This window comes from Bombus pyrosoma, linkage group LG6 (genome assembly GCF_014825855.1).
Source record: "Bombus pyrosoma isolate SC7728 linkage group LG6, ASM1482585v1, whole genome shotgun sequence".
NCBI lineage: Eukaryota > Metazoa > Arthropoda > Insecta > Hymenoptera > Apidae > Bombus > Bombus pyrosoma.
Window position 1 is genome coordinate 3587296 of NC_057775.1, and position 17614 is coordinate 3604909.

General features: G+C 35.5%; 2 protein-coding genes and 1 long non-coding RNA gene across 8 annotated transcripts; all 3 read right to left on the reverse strand.

Annotated features, from left to right (window-relative positions):
* Nucleotides 1-465: 465 nt before the first annotated feature.
* Nucleotides 466-10763, reverse strand: LOC122568138 (AP-2 complex subunit alpha). Of its 2 annotated transcripts, XR_006316989.1 has the most exons (15): nt 10610-10763; nt 9580-9668; nt 8626-8837; nt 8339-8532; nt 8019-8250; nt 7840-7948; nt 7115-7758; nt 6883-7014; nt 6589-6786; nt 5844-6172; nt 5488-5756; nt 5237-5381; nt 4803-5010; nt 4288-4724; nt 466-4153 (listed from the first exon to the last, which is right to left on the reverse strand). XR_006316989.1 is itself a non-coding variant. In XM_043727531.1 (14 exons), exons 2-14 carry the CDS (start codon nt 9641-9643, stop codon nt 4647-4649), a joined length of 2814 nt encoding a protein of 937 aa, XP_043583466.1. In that variant the 5' UTR covers nt 9644-9668; nt 10610-10763; the 3' UTR covers nt 466-4646. The 2 variants fall into 2 exon arrangements, 1 of the variants encoding a protein (XP_043583466.1); XM_043727531.1 differs by having other exon boundaries at nt 466-4724.
* A 427-nt stretch (nt 10764-11190) lies between these two features.
* LOC122568146 (thyroid transcription factor 1-associated protein 26) lies at nt 11191-12228 on the reverse strand. The gene is made up of 3 exons (XM_043727543.1): nt 11898-12228; nt 11655-11778; nt 11191-11568 (listed from the first exon to the last, which is right to left on the reverse strand). Exons 1-3 carry the CDS (start codon nt 12013-12015, stop codon nt 11316-11318), a joined length of 495 nt encoding a protein of 164 aa, XP_043583478.1. The 5' UTR covers nt 12016-12228; the 3' UTR covers nt 11191-11315.
* Nucleotides 12229-12357: 129 nt separating this feature from the next.
* Nucleotides 12358-17472, reverse strand: LOC122568148. 5 transcript variants are annotated; one of them, XR_006316993.1, is made up of 6 exons: nt 17246-17472; nt 16523-17132; nt 14775-16426; nt 13557-14674; nt 13209-13476; nt 12358-13123 (listed from the first exon to the last, which is right to left on the reverse strand). It is a non-coding gene; the product is annotated as an uncharacterized LOC122568148 (long non-coding RNA). The 5 variants fall into 5 exon arrangements; XR_006316994.1 differs by having other exon boundaries at nt 16523-16725; nt 17041-17472; XR_006316996.1 differs by having other exon boundaries at nt 16523-16725; nt 17036-17472.
* Nucleotides 17473-17614: the final 142 nt, after the last annotated feature.

Below are 17614 nucleotides of genomic sequence, written 5' to 3' on the forward strand. Positions count from 1 at the left end.
GCAATTTAGTAAACGTTGAAAGGATATTCGAATTGTCGCGCGCTCCACGATAGACAACGTACGCAAGTACATTCACACGATTCAATTTGAACAATTTTTTAGCAAAATCCTGTTTGCCACGTTCGTTGTTTGACTCTTCAAACGAGTCACTCTTCGTCCTTTTTCTTTTTCAGATGGACGAAGCAAATGATAGAAGAAATCTAAAATATAATTTTTTTTTTTTTAGTTTTCCAATATTCAAAAATTCCACAAATCGTAATTCAAGCTAAGCTTATACCATCAATACAATTATATTTCCCGAAAGGTCGAATTGAAATTTTCTCATCGGCATTTTATCGATTCCTCGATAACTCGCTACAACAATTTGAATAATAAAACGAAGCTACGTTCGACTTAAGCGCGAGCGACATTAATACCCAAAGCCAATCAAATAATCGAGAGAGAGCACACTTATACGAGATTACGTATATATGTATGTATAGTTTAATAGCATAAATCAATAGCATTTTACAAACGTACATGTAAGTAGAGCTAAACAATATAAAACGATGTTGGCAAAAAGATCACAAAAGGCTCATCTCATAAAGTGTATCTTACTGTCGTCGACGGAAAATTAAATAAACGCAATTGTTAAATAACTTGAGAATTTTACAGTTTTCCTCGTGTAAAGATCGAATGTAGAAATCTCATTTTATCAACAAAATATCATATCAGTTGATTGATCGGTGATCGAACTTTCGTAATCGTGTGAACAATTCCTGTATTCATACTTTGTGCCGTGCGCGTCGATCTATGCTTATCCTAAAGTAAACAACGACAAACGAAGAACCAATATTTTCGATGGCTTAACGAATTATGATTTATAAATGCGATTATTACGTCTTTTTCTTCTATACACGCATCAAATGCTAATAGATAATTTCTATCAAAATTTTCAACGAACAAGATTATGTACCTTCACGGCCATATGCAGTGCACATACTCGCGTACAGAATTTCCAATGCAGGTTCGAAAATCGATAATAGTTACAGTGCAACAAGATATTGTCAGTAGATTGTTGGTTAACTTCTTCTAATTATATTCGACTTTATTTAGAAAATTCATTCGCATATTAAAAGCCTTTCGTTAGGCCATCGATGTCTGTTGCTTAGTCTACACTTTTTGCATACCACGGTCATAAATAAATAAAAGGAGCACGGATTATACAACAGATGGGAGACGGATCTACAAATACGGAAAAATACACTATACATTTACGCTAGTTCCGGTATGTACTGAACGAAGCAGTTTTCCGAAGCTCGTGAGCAACGGTAACATCGATCGACTTCATAGTGTACGCACGTTGCATCTGTGCTGAATGGTTTTGGTTCGATTCGAGCGATCGATTGCAAACCCGCTAGTAACTTGTGACTGCGTTTTCTTCTACAACCGAACTCCCACATTAAATCTATACACGGGAAGCAAAAAGTAACGAGACAGATGTTCGATTTATCGGAATAAATCTCTGCAGCGTTGTAACAAACGCGTTTCATTAATATGTATGTCACGATCGCCATTCTATCAGGACACCGCAACGTAATAATACAACAATCGTGTGTCACCGCACACATCTCAATATAATTCGTAATGTGTATATATATATATATATACATATATATACTTATAAGTATATAAATATATGTAAGTATAGATATATGTATATATATAAGTGTGTGTGTATATATATATATATATGATTATGTGTATTTTATTTATACGATATATGCATCCACGCGTGTATATATATAATATATATACGTATCATTTGTATTTCATTTTAATCGGATGAACATGATTCACACTTCTGCGAAGATAAACACTCTGACGCGTGTAAAATGGTGGAGTTGTCATATGAACCTCGTTTAAATCGTTTTTAAATGTGAATCATCTCTCAACAAATCCATGACTGGGCGATTACTCTATTATCAATCGATTAATAATTGTATGCGCGTCATTTATTCGTTCGTAAGATTGTTTCGTGTTTAAAGATCGAAAATATCTAGATGCATTTTGTGTCACAGATTTATATTTACAAAACCGAATAAAACCGATGCAAGAACGTCAGGAACTATGAAACGAAGAACTTGATTTGAACTTGTGTAACTTATAACGAAACTCGATCCTGCTCTCTTCTTCTGCGACTTTTCGCTTCCATATTTGAGAAGCGACGCACAATTTAAAAAATAGATTTTCGAAATCATGTAACTGATTTAAATATAAAGTATTTCTACATACGTACTATATGTACGAATTTTCCTTTATATTATCTTATGTAAGGAATGTGTTCGTTTCTTATATAATGTATGTATTATGTCATCGTGTTATCCTAAATAAAAACAAAATGCAAATTTCGCTAGTTGCTCGTAAAATTCTCTTAGGTACATATATATATATATATATATATGCTTTTTTTATGCAATTATTTTATTGCTGGACACGGTATATATATTTTTAATGTACCGCGTTTTTAAATTAAATACTATAGAATAGTAAAACAATTGTTCGTAGTAAGGTCACGACAAAAAAAAAAGTTTGAATTAAAAATATACAAGCATTTTTCGCGCGAAGTGTTGAATTAAATGGGGAAAAAATTGGGCGTTAAATAAAAAAATTTATTTTCTCTATCTAACGTTTCCCGTTTCATTTGATTCATAAATATTCATCAAACGCTTGTGTAACTTCGACATGAAACGTACGCATATATTAGGAACACGTTCTTGAGGATGCAAGCGTTCTTTGAACTTACATTTTTAGGGCTCACTAGATCTATGATACATTGTTATCCGACTTCCATAAATTTTTAGGATATACTCTTTCTCATGCTTAACAGCCATTAAAGTTGAGATGAAACATTGATAGCACTGCATCCTTAGAAACGCGTTCTATATACAGATCTTTTGATAGGTCATGCTAGAGTTTTCGATTCATGCTAGTACGTACGTGACACACAGTCGGAAACGATAAAAGGGAATCACAGGTGTAGTAAGGAGAAAGCTTTCGAATATAAATTTATGCTATATACGAACATAAAAAAAATATACATCTCGTGTTCGCATGATGAAGAAATATATATATATATATATATATAGCATATACATATATATATATATATATATATGTATATAAATGAAATAGCAGGAAGGAACGATATTACAAGATCGTCATGCCTGCAATTACAGATTCTGTGTGTCTCGTGCAATGACTTCCTGTCATTGGCACATTTAATTAATGAATTTTTTTTTTATATACAATTTAATTAGAGCTTTACAATTTCCATAACAGACAGAGTAATCGTGAAGCATGTGATCCCAATGCTAACACGGTTTAAACGTCACAGCTGCTCTATTTTCATATTTATTTTTATTTGTTTGTTTTTTTCTCCATTATCACTCGCAAAACATAATAATCTCCAACGTATTCGTAAATATCATCTGTACAAGATATACTACTGAAATATACATCTCACACAAGATTCGTTAAAAATGATTAGAAAAATTCTTCTAGTGATTATTGTTTCACTTCTTCTTTTTCTTGTTCGTTTACTTCTCAGTGAATTTAATTGCTCTTCTCTGTCAGCCGAAAAATAAAACCAGCCATGGATTTTATACGTCAACGTATGAGGTACAGAAAACCAAGGAAGGGCCAGAGAACAAGCGGAGCAGAGGTAAGGGAATCGGGATGGTATCGGTCATCACGAATCTACTAATTACAAAAGAAATTTTGAGCTCCGTAAAATACAAGGAAAAGTCTACGATAGACAACTAATATCATACAACTACTGTCATCGTGTCCAAATCTACTCTCGCTCGCGCAACAATAATAATCTCAAAAAAAGAAACGAAAATCGGCACGAAAAAGATCGTACATACAAAAAGGAAAGCTAAAGGTATAGATGAGAATGCGCCACGAGCATACAAATTCAATAGTACGGGCTAATAAATATAGAATCGCTGTAGCCGACACAGTTGCGTGATACAGTAAACTCATTAAAAATACTCATCATTGAAAGGGATAACTATAAACATCATTTATAAAAAATATATGCTAGTAACCTGAACGCTTTGCAGTGTGATTCTTGGCCGTTTCTTTTTTTGCGGATACCCGTGGCATGCATCTACACATTATTGGATAAGTTACGAATTATAACTTCTTATTAAAGCCACATGTTAAATTAAAAAGAAAAAAAAAAAAAAAAAAAAAAAAAAAAAGAAAGAAAAAAGAAATAAAGGTAATATCTGTACTTGTTACCTTCATTCATGGACCAATATTGTCCATTATAGTCATCGTATGTCGCATAGCTTTTTTGCTTTCTTTTTTTCTTTTTTTTTTTTTTGTTTCTTTTTCATGTACACAATTCGCCTTTATCGTATTTTTAGCAATCCTATGCTTTGTTCGCAGGATTATACGTGGTAACAATGTTTCGCCTACACAAGAGTTCAGTTCTCGTGACCGCGTTGCGAGTGTAAGCTTGCGTACAACAAATATGTCTTAACAAATAATCATCAATATCTTTTGAACGTCGAGAGACGACATCCTTCAGTGATCACGATATGTCTTCCCACGGCGTTTTAACATATCTTAGATTAGCTTCACGCCTGCTAGGCCATTTAAAATTGGTCCACCAGCAGGTCACAGATCTCTACTGACATCGATTCCTTACTCGAACGTACTGTCAAACGGAACATCTACAAGACGACATTAACAACTGGCTCATCGAGTTCCTGGTTTAAGAGATCCAATATCTATGAAGCTTTGAAAGTTACCTGCGCTTGTTTATTAGGTTCTAAACGTAAGAGACATCCTACTTGTTGTGCCCTCATATGTACTATTCCTGCGCAGACAAAATTATCAGGATTCGGATCGATACCATCGAGTAATTGCATTCCAAATCCTTGCAGTTTCGTGCGAACTTGCGCAAGATCCATTGGCTGTTGCGCTTTAAAAATCTTCTGTGAACGTTGTTGATTGGCTCTGTGGAAGTGTAAGTTGATTATATAATATTATTTCAACGCATTGCTAAACGAAATAACTTTTATTTGAATAGTAAAAATATGTCAAACAGTTTCTAAAATCATTTGATTACGTACGGCTGACTTTTGTCATATTTAATAAATTAATAGGTTTTAATGTAATAGTTGAAAGAAATAACAACCAATATGACGATAGTAAAGTATTTTACATACGATAAGTTACATACCCTCCAAGATTTTTCCACCGTGCAAAGAATGATTCTCCGTTCATTTCTGTAGGCTCGAAGAATTTGTTGATCGTTAACGGTAACTTCATTGTTATCTTTTGTGGCACGTTATTATAAATAAAGGAAATGATCATGCTTGGTGCATCTATAATATAGGAAAGAGAAAATTTAAGACCGTTCTCAAACGATATAAAAGTGAATAACATCAGTTTGATGGCATCTGTTTTAGAATGTTATGTAGCTTATCGTACCACTGTAGTCGTCGATACACTCTGCATTAATCATTTGTTGTATTTGAGCACCAGCTTCTAACACGGGATCGACTGGCTTTACTTGTACAGCTAATTTTTGTTGATTTTCCTCGGGCCAAGATAGTTGAGGTTGAAAGCTGTGAAGAGCGTACTGAGTTTTGTTTCCGTAAAAAAGACCGACACGTCCCAAGTTTTGTCTGAATTCTGACTTTACTCCGATTTGAATTAAGTCATTTTCAAACAATACGCCGTTATTCTTGCACACGAATCTGTAAGGCATAGCACCATAAGGCACTTTAAAGTCTAGTACCTTCTCGAAAATTTCTCTTGATTAAATATTTTCTACATCAACATACTTTTTGGGATTATACGTGTTTTGGGCGCCATTAGTAGCAACTTTGTTTGGCATATTATAAATATCACCCAGTACATCGAGTAAAACTCCTGTATTGCTAGTTGGTTGAGAAGACGGCGGTGTAGAAAGGCTTAATAAATCTGCCGAGGTATTATTAACAGTTCCTGTGGCACTGGCGGGCGCTTCCGCGTGATGATTAGCATTTGGTGCAGGACTTTTACTTTCTCTAATCTCATTCTCGGGAACTCGTCCTGGCTTTTTCCTTTTCAAAACGGCGAGAATAGAAGATTCTCTTTCTGGGAATGCTGGCATTTCTTCTAATACTGTAGCCTATAAGGAGAATTACAAATATTCGCCAACATTGCTGGGATCACATACACTTTCATATCGTATACAATTATAAATATCGCCGTTTCAGTGTAATAAAAATCTAGTATTAAACATATCTAATCTCTCCATTATGAAAGTTTCGTAATTTTCCAAACATTCTTAGCCAATGGTTGGCAGTAACGTAGTTATTGAAATATATGTTTTTGTCTATCGCACTTCGTAGAGATAGAATGCAAACAATATTGTTTATCGCAACATTATGAAACATTCGCTTCGTTATTTAATTACAAATTTTATTAAATGAAATCGATTTTCTTCATTAACTGAAAAATAATTTTTTTTTACAGTTGCGTCATTGTTGTACTGGAACGGCGATACGCTAATTAAAATTAATTTGAATTGGACTTGTTATTTACCAAAACATCGCTAGAGGCGATAATGCTTAGCTGAAGATACTCCGAAGCTCTTTGTTGTAATTCTGCATCGGCGCTACGTAAGTTACTGTGTTGTCTAAAAACATCTTGAATTTGACTTCTCATTTCAGGAAACAGATTAACAAATTTGATATAGGTTGAAAGTAGCAACGCTCGGGTCATTGGAGAACATAAGTGATACTGAAAAATTAAGCAGAGAAAAAAGAAAAGGAGAAGAAACGGCATTAATATATTAAATATGAAATGTTTGAATATGTAAGAGTTTGTAGAACTTACTTTGGAATGTAATAATTGAAATTGAACAGCTGGAGAAGAGCGCTGATCACCAGCAATGAGATTTCCAAACTCCCCAAGTATGTAACCACCAACTTTAACCATATTTTCGTGGCAAGCTGGTGCTTGTAAGGCCTAACAAATATCACATATATTTAATATATTATTTATAACAGACTATTTAAATGAAAAAGATATATATATATATATATATATACAATTGTGCGTTATCTACCTCGAAAACAGTCTTTGCCGCATATCCTTGCACGTCGTCTCTATTGATAACAATCTGGATAACTCTGTACCATACTTCTTCCGAAACATAATCACCAGCTATCCTAATGAGATTTAGAATAACGTCAACGTACCAAGTATAATCGGTAGCATATTTTTCGGCTAGAATCGCGACTTTAAGAACCATTTCTTCTCTAATAGAATAGTCAGCAGTTTCGAGGTAGTTCAACATTTCTTGTACTATTTCTTCCGCATTGCTTTTATCACACATAGCATACAAAAGATCAACAGCCTGTTGTCTAACAGATACGTCCTTTTCCATTTTCATAGAAAGAATGACAACTTCTTGATGTTTTTTCACGGCTTCGTGTGAAAGCTCTGATGTAGCCAAATGGCACATGGATTCGAGTGCTAAGTAACGAAGATTAGTTTCACGATTGGATAGAAACTGACCGAGTTGATTGCACGCTCGAACCGACAAAGGCAGTTCACTGTCGTTATGAATAATTAAACTAATGGCCTCGAATAATACAGCGTTCTTAGCATTCGAGTGCTGCACCTTCTTTGATTTTGGCGGTTCTTGAGCTTTGTTTAATATAGTTTCTAAACATTCGTTTAATCTACCCCTGACACCTGGATCTTCAGCTGTTAGAAAGTAACAAATACAATAAAATTATTGCTGTGGCTACCTTAATATATTATACAATTTGAATAAAGATAATTTACCAGGTGGTGTGTAATTCTGTAGTAATCGTAAAAGTTTAATAGAGAGCCATGGCGCTGGCACAAAGTAATATGTATAATCCTGTAGGTCCGTGTAGCTCGATGTCACGATCTATTGACGTAGAGTAAAAATAAACAAACTAACATCTAACCATTGACTGGATTAACGAGCTATGCCATACCCTGCTCAATCTTGAAACTGCTAAACTAACGCATCCTTTGTATTCGTCCGGATTTCTTTTTACAAGAGCATCTATTAAAGATGCAGCTGCGGTAACAACACCGAGATGTTGGTCATTTAAAAGGTGAACTATGCGCGAGGTCCATTCTCCACCAGGGACAACATCCGGTGCAGTACGCAATAACCGTAATAAACACAGTGCTGCACTTTGTTTCACAACATCCATAGTATCTCTAAAATAAAAAATTATTTACAATTATTTTTCCTTTCTTTGAATAAATAGTTAAGGGGTATGAAATATTAATTACTTCAGCTACATACCCGGAAACGAGTAGTTTTGGTATTTCATTGCCAAATGCCTCTGCCATTTCTTTACTACCAATATTAGCAATACATTGCAATGCAAGATTTACATGAATGGGATTTCGTGATGCAAGATCATTCTTTATACTTTGAATTATTAATTTAATGAGATCACTGTTTGTATTTACTAAAACTGATATGAAAAGGTAGCCCTAAAAGTGGTAGTAATAGTTGCATAAAATTAAACTTCAGCATCAACATAATTTATGTGTGCATTATTCATTTCAATAGATCTGAACGCTTACAATTTGTTTCTCTGAATATTTGTTAGATGAAAGTAGATTAACAGCCTCCATATGTCCAAAGTCAATGTCATGACCAAGCAGGAAAATAAAAAGTAGCTTGCAAACATATTTCTTTTTTTGATAACCGTCAAGTGTCTTATCTCCTTTGAATTTACTACGAATATTTGCCAACTCTTTGTTTATTCTTTTTATTTCCGCCTCTTTGCTTTTACCTAATAGAATAAGCAAAACAGAACAAAGTGATTAATAATTTTTTTAATCCTTTTGCAGATCATTTCTGTGAATATGGAATTATTGATGACACGCATTTACGCGCACGCACACACACACACACACACACACACACACACACACACACACACGAGAGCGCGCGCGTATATAACTACACATTTGTCATTGTTTTTATAGAAAACTATAATGGCTGCATGCCACTTGGACTGGCGTCAAAGTACAGATGTATTGATTTGTCCTATAAGAGTCAATTTCGTATCCTACTTCTTATATAATTATTTATTGCATTATATATAATATAAGGATCATATAGTTAACCCATACGTTAATTTACATTCTATTCATGTCTATAAAGATTTCTCAAGGTAGCTGGAAGTGTTAGTTTTAATATTCATTTACTCTATTATGCCAAGTATTACATATGAGTGTCTGGAGCACAAGCTATATCAGAAAGATATGGCTATATCAGAACTCCGCCCCCTGTCTCCTACTCTTCACTGCCTTAAATACTCTATGTGTCACGTCTGTTTCAATGGCATCATATCTCTTAGCGAAACATGGGTCAAAATTTCAATGATCCAAAAGTTAACGAGTTTTCTTTTTTATCTGATAGCATAATACACGCGAGTGTCTACTTAGGTCTAATGTAAGATGCAAGTTAATACATTTTTTAAAAGTATCATTTAAAGACGTATAAATAACAAGAAAAGTGTTTTAGCTCACAATTTCTAATATCAGAAATGAATACAGCCAGCCCACGCATGCCATCTCCTCTCACAGCCGGCATCTTGTCTTCTTCTATTTAAAACCACCTGTGAAATAAAATACAATGAAAGAAATTTGTACTCATATCCCTGAGAAACATGATTTTAATTTACAAAATTATGTTAACACGAAAACACATGTTAACATCTATCTACAAGCTATTTTTTACAACAATTAAACATTTCAATTACATAAATGTTTATAAGGAAATATATGCCAGGATATTTTTTGGATTACAGAGGGGTATATGTAGTTATAAAATGGTGTTTAATAAACATAGATAGAGATATGTGATATTAAAATAAATATGCAAAAAGATGAATGGAATTCTTCATATCACTGCTTATGGGATAATTTATGGGAAGCTAATTGTAAACTCGCAAATATATGTTGTTATTTGACGACATGCAATAGACATGCATAGGGGGAGGCTCAAGAAAGTGATTTAAACGATGTTCGTTGATTAAGTGTACTCGAACCAACGAGCCCCTTGGTCTCTTCAAATAACTTTAAAGAAGAATTCCCCATGTTAGATATACGTTCGATATTAGCGAATGAAACTAGCATATTACATGAACGTTGGGAATTGAAAGGGCAAGTTGTGCGAAATAATGCAGCGTCTACTCTGACGCTCGAGAGAAAAATCGAGCGATTAAGCCGGTAACGCGTCCTAGATTCCGACGGCAAACGCTCTTTGACAGCGGTGTGATGGAAACGTTGATAGTGGTTCGCATTACGCGAAAACTTCCGACATTAAGTTGAAAGATTGTAGCAACATTAACGAAGGAATCACCGAATAATTCAACGTGTATGGATCGAGCAGGAAAAAAGAATATTTGGAAACGGATAAATAGATCGAACGATGGCTTTCTGCCTCCGATGACCTGTCGTACTGATGGCAAATGCAACCAGTGCGACTTATGTTTTCTGAGGAAAAGGTTATCTGCTACGCATCTTCTTGGTTATTGGATCAGTTTTAAGTACATACCAATCTGGGTTAGGGTAACGTTCACGCACAGCTCTGTCACGTAGTACTCGGTAGGCGTGAAACTATTCGCGAGTCGGTGCCAGAGATTTCGTGGCTGTCGCCATTTGCAACCGCTGACTAGCTGACGGCTACCCGTCAAATGCCACTAGGCCTGCGCTTTCGACATTGCGCGGGTAAATTCGTATTTCAAATCTGCTGCTATTTCATCGATCGCTTTTTATACGATTATGTCATTGTTCATAACGTATGAGACAAATTTTAATTATTGTTATCATATCGTGATCCATTGCGTATTGTTAATATTCGTTTAACAATCGAATACTCGATATTTCAATTTTTACGGTCATTTTGACGTTTCTTAGTAACATACAAAGAGAAGATTTTATAAAGTCTAATAACTCTGTACTGTAAATAATAAGATCATACGATAAAAATTTTATTCCAAAATATAATTGTAAAATAGTGAGAGGTTTTGGAAACTAAAAAGCTCCCAATGTTCCTTCTATCATGCAATTAATACGTTAAATTGAATCAATCTATGTCGTCAAACTTTGATTTAATTAAAAGCATATTAAACGAAGTTCAGTTTACGGGAAGGTATTTATTGAAAATTTGTTTATTATTGCATGTATATTTCTTAAATAAAAAAATGTATTTACAATATATCAACTTCAGAGATCATTTACATTTTTAAAAATGTACGATATCATTGTCCCATCTGCTGCTGTATCTTCTCAAGTAACATTTCTAACCTAACATTCATAACAGGTTGTCCTTTTCTTGTTTTCCTCGAAAGTTGTTTGTACGTTTGCATTCTTTTCTCTTTATACCTTTTCAGCGCTTCCTCTCTTTCTGCTTTCACTCGGGAAGCTTCCTCCTCTTGCTTCCTCTTTTCATTCCTTTTATCGAGAAATTCCTGTTTTGCTCTATGAAACGTGCTCATCTTTCTCTGTCGTTTCCTTCGAACAAACAGAAATTACCTTTGAGGATCAATATGAATTTTATAGCTGTTGTTTCCTATATAAAATGTAATGAGTATACATACTCGTGATCATTTTGATCATTAGCTTTGAAAGCGAATTTCTTTAGATTTTGTTGCTGGTCCTTGCCAATTTCCTTGTAAAATCCTCGTAAAACAGCCTTCTTCCTGCGTTGCTCCCATTGATTAACTGCAATATATAGTACAATTAAAAAGTGAGAATAATATTCCTAATGATATTTGAACTTAACCTATACGTATTACTCGATTACTCGTATACTAGATTACTCGATAGTCTCACGGACGTACCTTTGTATTTATTACTGTACTTCTGTAGCCTATAGTTCTTTTTGTTAAATGGCTTTTTTCCATTGCTTACATATTCTGATTGTTTTTTATTAGAAACACCTTTTTCATGAGTCTTCATGATTGTGACAAGCTTCACGAGATGCTAACTTAGTTGCGACAGTAGACGCAAGGGGGACTTGAGATCGATTAGGCGGGCGCGTTAACCGACGACAATTCAAAGGGAAATATTTTCCTTCGATACGATGTGTATCGAATAATCATTAGAATGTATTTTCTTGAGGAAAACAGGCTGTTACTTTACGTTCATTCGTAAACGTTCGTGCATTATCGTTACGCACATGAATACGTGTTATACTATTGAGTAATATCGTTTAATATGTCGACAGAAGGTAAATGCAAAGTTGGATAGGTGTTGGTGACTTAAAATAAACTTCTATTCATGGTTAAAGTAAAAATATACTAAGAAGTAATAACGTTGTATTTATATTTCTCACAGACTTATTTACATTGTCATTGTTTAGTAGATACAGCTGAATGAAATATTAATTATGACTTATTTGCTTGTCAGTGTGGAAGGTTTCAATGGAAAAATTGTAATATCAAAGTGTACTAAGAAAAGCAAATTACAAAGAAATTACTCTTGCACAATCGGCTGAGTATATTACGGGCACTTGTCATCGCATTACATATTGTCAGTTTATTCGTGGCAGTGACATTGGCCATATGGCTACATTTATTCGCGTGTACTAACATTGTTTTCACGCACGTGTAGCAAAATGAAGGATGACCATCGACCATCGATATCAAATATGACATTGTTAATGCGATCTATATAAATAAACGGTTTAAAAGAAAAAGAAAAAAGTTATCCTCTATGCTACCGTGCTTCATTAATAATAATATTTAGATGTCTGATGTAATAGGTACGTTTGTGCGCAAATACAGAGCGCCGAGAATTTAAGCACTAAAAATTCATTTGAGCTATAGATCGTGTATATAGCAAATACAAACGTGCGTGAATGCTATAAGTAGTTGCAGCCGGATCGTATTGCAAATCCACGTAGCGCGAATGTTACAACAAACCGGTTAGGATCAAGTTTCACAAGTTTGCAAAGAAATGGTTGAAAATTCGGCGCTATAATATTTATCCTTCCTGATATGGTAAACTCGTCTGGCGTTATATTATAGTTGTTTTATTTACAATTTCCCTTGACATTTTCTTCCAACTGTAATGGTACATTAGGCATAATATCATGTACGTAATATTATTAAACATTAAATGTAATTGAGTGTTTCGTTAGTTGTACATACGATGTATCGTGTATAGGATATACAGTATGTCACGTCACACGTGCCGACGATATACACGTGCTATTGAATTATCGTGGAGATTGAAATTGGGGGGGACAATCTGGTCGAAGGCTCGGCAATTTTACTGAATAAAAGATGGACACTATGATATCAGAGAGTGACATCATGGCGCGTTAACCTCAGTCCCCATTTGTACTCAAGTCAGTAGTGGCGATGCGAAGTCGTCGTACGACGACACCAGTCAAGTTAACCTCCTCATTCAATCGTTCTAAGTAAGCCAAGTACAAATGACTATTAACTGCTCATTGCCTGTTTGCTACCGAAGTATTGAATGAAATTATCTTTTACCATGCCGGTTGTGTTATCAACACCGACTGTCCACTCCAACAAATTATTTGTAATCCAGCCGCGCGAGCGTCTAGAACAAAGAACGGTCCTCTCTTTGTTTGCTCGTGTAACATTAATTAACATTAGTTAACGTAATGGAACTTTAGTTTATCCTTGTTGTGCTAAAAACTAGGAAATTAACGAGACAGACCATTTTCTAGATGTGTTTATGCAAAATTTAAGATACGCCCACAGAGTCGTTTATCGCTTCTCAAAAGTTTTTCAATCAATCTTTGAAACTTTTGGTTTCCGTTGGCTTCCGTTCTCCGGTTCTTTATGATATCGGGGGAAATTGGCGCGGAGAAAGGCGAAGAAAATTCGCGCGGTACCCTCGACATTGAATGGTGGAAGAATGACGGTCGAAAGGGTCGAACGATTACAGAATTTCTTGGATCGAATCTGGCCTCGGATATGGCTCTCTGTAGGACTTTGCCAGCTATTAATAGTCAGCGGTGTCGAAGAGGTGTATGTATAGTATGTACTATCTTTTCTACAACCTCCGTTTAGTTGTTTTCTTCTGCATGCCACGCTACATATAATTGCCTGGCAAGCTGTTTCGCTTCTGTCTCCTTGTCTGGCATAACAATGTAATTATTCAACGAATTGTATTGCACGAGTAACTCAATTTCGACATAAGCTGGAAGCTTAAGAAATTGGCTCTTTTAAATGCGTGGTAAAAATCGTTTTTCGAAGGAAAGTTACGAGACGTGCTCGTTTCCTGTTTTAATCTATTCTTAGGATTCTATACATATTTCCTATTATTCGAGTAAAAAAATCCTCTTCAAAGCGAAAGTAAATAAATTTCATTTAATCGTAGTTAACGTTATACAGGCTACTGAAACTTTATGACTCTTCTTTCAGGGGATACCAAACGAGTCAGTGTAAAAATTTTCTATTAACAATCCAATGTATATATATATATATATACACATTATATATACATTATATATATATATATATATATATATATATATGAAAATTTCATTTTCTTAGTTCCCCAGTAATCCCTATTCGATGCTGTTGTATAACGGATTTGTCCAAAAATGGTGAAATCGAAACGACGCTTCCAACATAATGACCTAAAAAACAAATAAGATCGGGAAGATGGAGCAATCGTTTAAATTCGGTAGAAACAGTTAAGAATAAGATGTTTTCGTCTTGTTGCATCCATTGTCATACCTCGGGATTGAGCAACATGTACAGCGACAATTCGCTACGTAACGAATGGACGTAAGACCAATCCATATTAGCGACGATTGTGACGCGTTTTATCGATCAGTAAAACCTCCACATAGGTGACGTCATGTTAACCACGTTCTCCCACGCAAGACCGACGAGAAACTTAAGAATTCGGTGAACGTTTGAGAGAAACACGGACGAAAAGATTGACGATTCGTTCTCTGTAAGAGAAGCCTGAAATATCGTCTGGAGGCTCGAACAATTTGACATTGACACACTTCGTCATCAACACCGGTCTTCTCCGCTCTCTTCTATGTGCTTTTACGTCCTCACCGTCGTTTAATTTCGTTTACATTTTAACGCTGCTGTTCGTAGATTTTTTCATCTCACGACTATTGCAGGCTAAAAGTCGATCGGAGACTGAAAAGAGATCGTCTTTGTCGACCATCTTGTTCACTCTGCTAAACCATTTTGAAATTTTCGATCTTTGCACGAGGTGCAGCCAAAGAGATGCCTGGTTGCACGTTCTCTATTTATTTATCTCATTCGCCGGTAATCAAGCCTGGAATTTCTAATAAGGATAAGAGTAACGGGATTCTTTTATAGGTATGGGGAAATGTTTAGAAATTTTCACGGACGCACGTTCAAATTCAATCGCATCCTCCGTTAGGATTTTTCGCCAATTTCCTGCGGAGATTATTCATGCACGCGATTCGATACGGACGAGGGTTGTTATTCACCCGGTTTGGCCGAGTAGAGCGTGATTCAGTTTTCCTCCTACGTTTTCGTCCGTGGCTATGGCTGCCGCGCAAATCAACTGCACTCCTCGTCACTCGATGGATCTCGAGAAAACATTCCACATAGTTTGATTCATAAGAGATCGTGGACGAGTGCGAAGCCGCAGGCAGGACTATTTATGAACAATAAGAAGGCGTCGTGACGCGTCGGTCCATTCAGTTCAGTGCGTATGACGCGGTGCAACGCGTGAAAATAGCGGTCAGCATCATTTGCCTGCGTGATTTAACTCCACGAAAAAAAAATATCACGCAGTTCCACCAGACGTACACAGAAAGTTGCGTAGTAACCGCGGCCTTCGTGCCTCTCTGGTACGCCTGTTCAAATTAGAACACCTGAATGTTCACGCGTGATTAACAAGAATCTAGAAAGAACGAACGATCCGAAACGAAATGCGAATGATCGTCACGCGCGATACGATTACGAGGCTTTGCGTCAAATTTTATACCTACTTGGGCTATTAATCATAACTAAAAATAATAGCTATTAGAATAGCGAATTAGCGAATTTATACGGATGATTTAAATTTATATAACGCGAAATGAGTCATAGGTACAAATTGATGCGAGATGGTGTTTTGGCAACTGTTGAGAATAAAGACGAATTTGTTTCTTGTACTTGAATAGGATTTTCTACTAGGAAGTCCTTCTGTTCTTACGAAAATGACTGGGAATATTTTACATCGCCTACCGTGTGTTAAAAATAATTGATAATATCTACAGCAACGTTACTTCCATTATTTTAGGTATAAAAATTTAGTTTAGACTCTTCGTGAAAGTTGCGTGGTTTTGTTGTAGATAATGGGAATAGATATCACCCTTGCTCCTTAATTTTAATCGGCCGTGAAATGTAACAAGCTGCAACAATAGATATTTGATGACAAGTGTGCAAAATATGTTCATCGGTAGAATGTCGTTAAGTACAGCTACTGCGTGCAGTACGAGCAAATTTACCAGAAGACAAGACTGCATAACTGGGTCGACATGGTAATTGACGTCCTGACGTTTTTACAGGCATCGTTGACTTTGGAAAACCTCTTGATGCACCATGTAATTTAATTAGCCAATTAATATCGTGAAAATCGGATCATCCGCGAATATCCCACGTTAACGCGTATAATTTTACGGCCGTGGCATAAATCGTTAAAAGATCCATTCTATAACATTGCAAACGTAAGAAATGACATTAAAAAAGTGTTTTTATATAACGACGACGAATAAAAATTTTCTAGAAATTCGACACCAATAGAAATAAAATCTTCTATGCGGATATACACGTCTCCGATCTAAAGACAATCAATAAGGAAATGATCGTATGGTCACGTATTAGTCATCGTTTCTCGTATAAAACACAATCGTTCGAGCTATGTGCGAAATCATAACCTATAGACGCCCACCGATTCTTCTTAGATCACATATTTATTCGGAAACTTTGTACGTCGTGTGCACGTATGAATAACTTGCTACCTTACATGCCGGTTTATGTAGGAGATCCTGTTTTTCTTGGAAAATATAAAACTTGAAATTCTGGTGTTATATCGTAAAATAGGGCAACCAACCGTCACTTTGTTGCATGCGTGTTAAAGAAAAATTTCATACAACTTGCTGTTGTATCAATAACTGCCCAAACGTTGTTTCTTAATAAACTAACAAATATTTAATATTTTTTAAGGATACTTTATATTTTCTTTGCTCTTTCGTTTTATTTGTCAAACGTTTACGAATAACGACTAAACGGACTAAATCTTATCCAAGATTAAGAATAAATTCAATTCGGATAATTTATGTTGTAGCGAGGATTAGAAAATTGCTTTAAAATATTCGACGAGCACTTAATTTGTATAATTTGCACTAGCTGAAGAGCGCACCTTTCGCAAAAGATCCCAAAGCAAAAGAAAATACATGTCGTTCGGATCTTCGTGAAATTTCGTTCCCAGTTTGGACCGCGTGCACGAACCCGAACGCCTCCGGAACATACCGAGCGACGACGAACTCCCACGAATAGCCGAGCGATTGCGTCGCGACTATTTAAGGAGCATTCGGTGA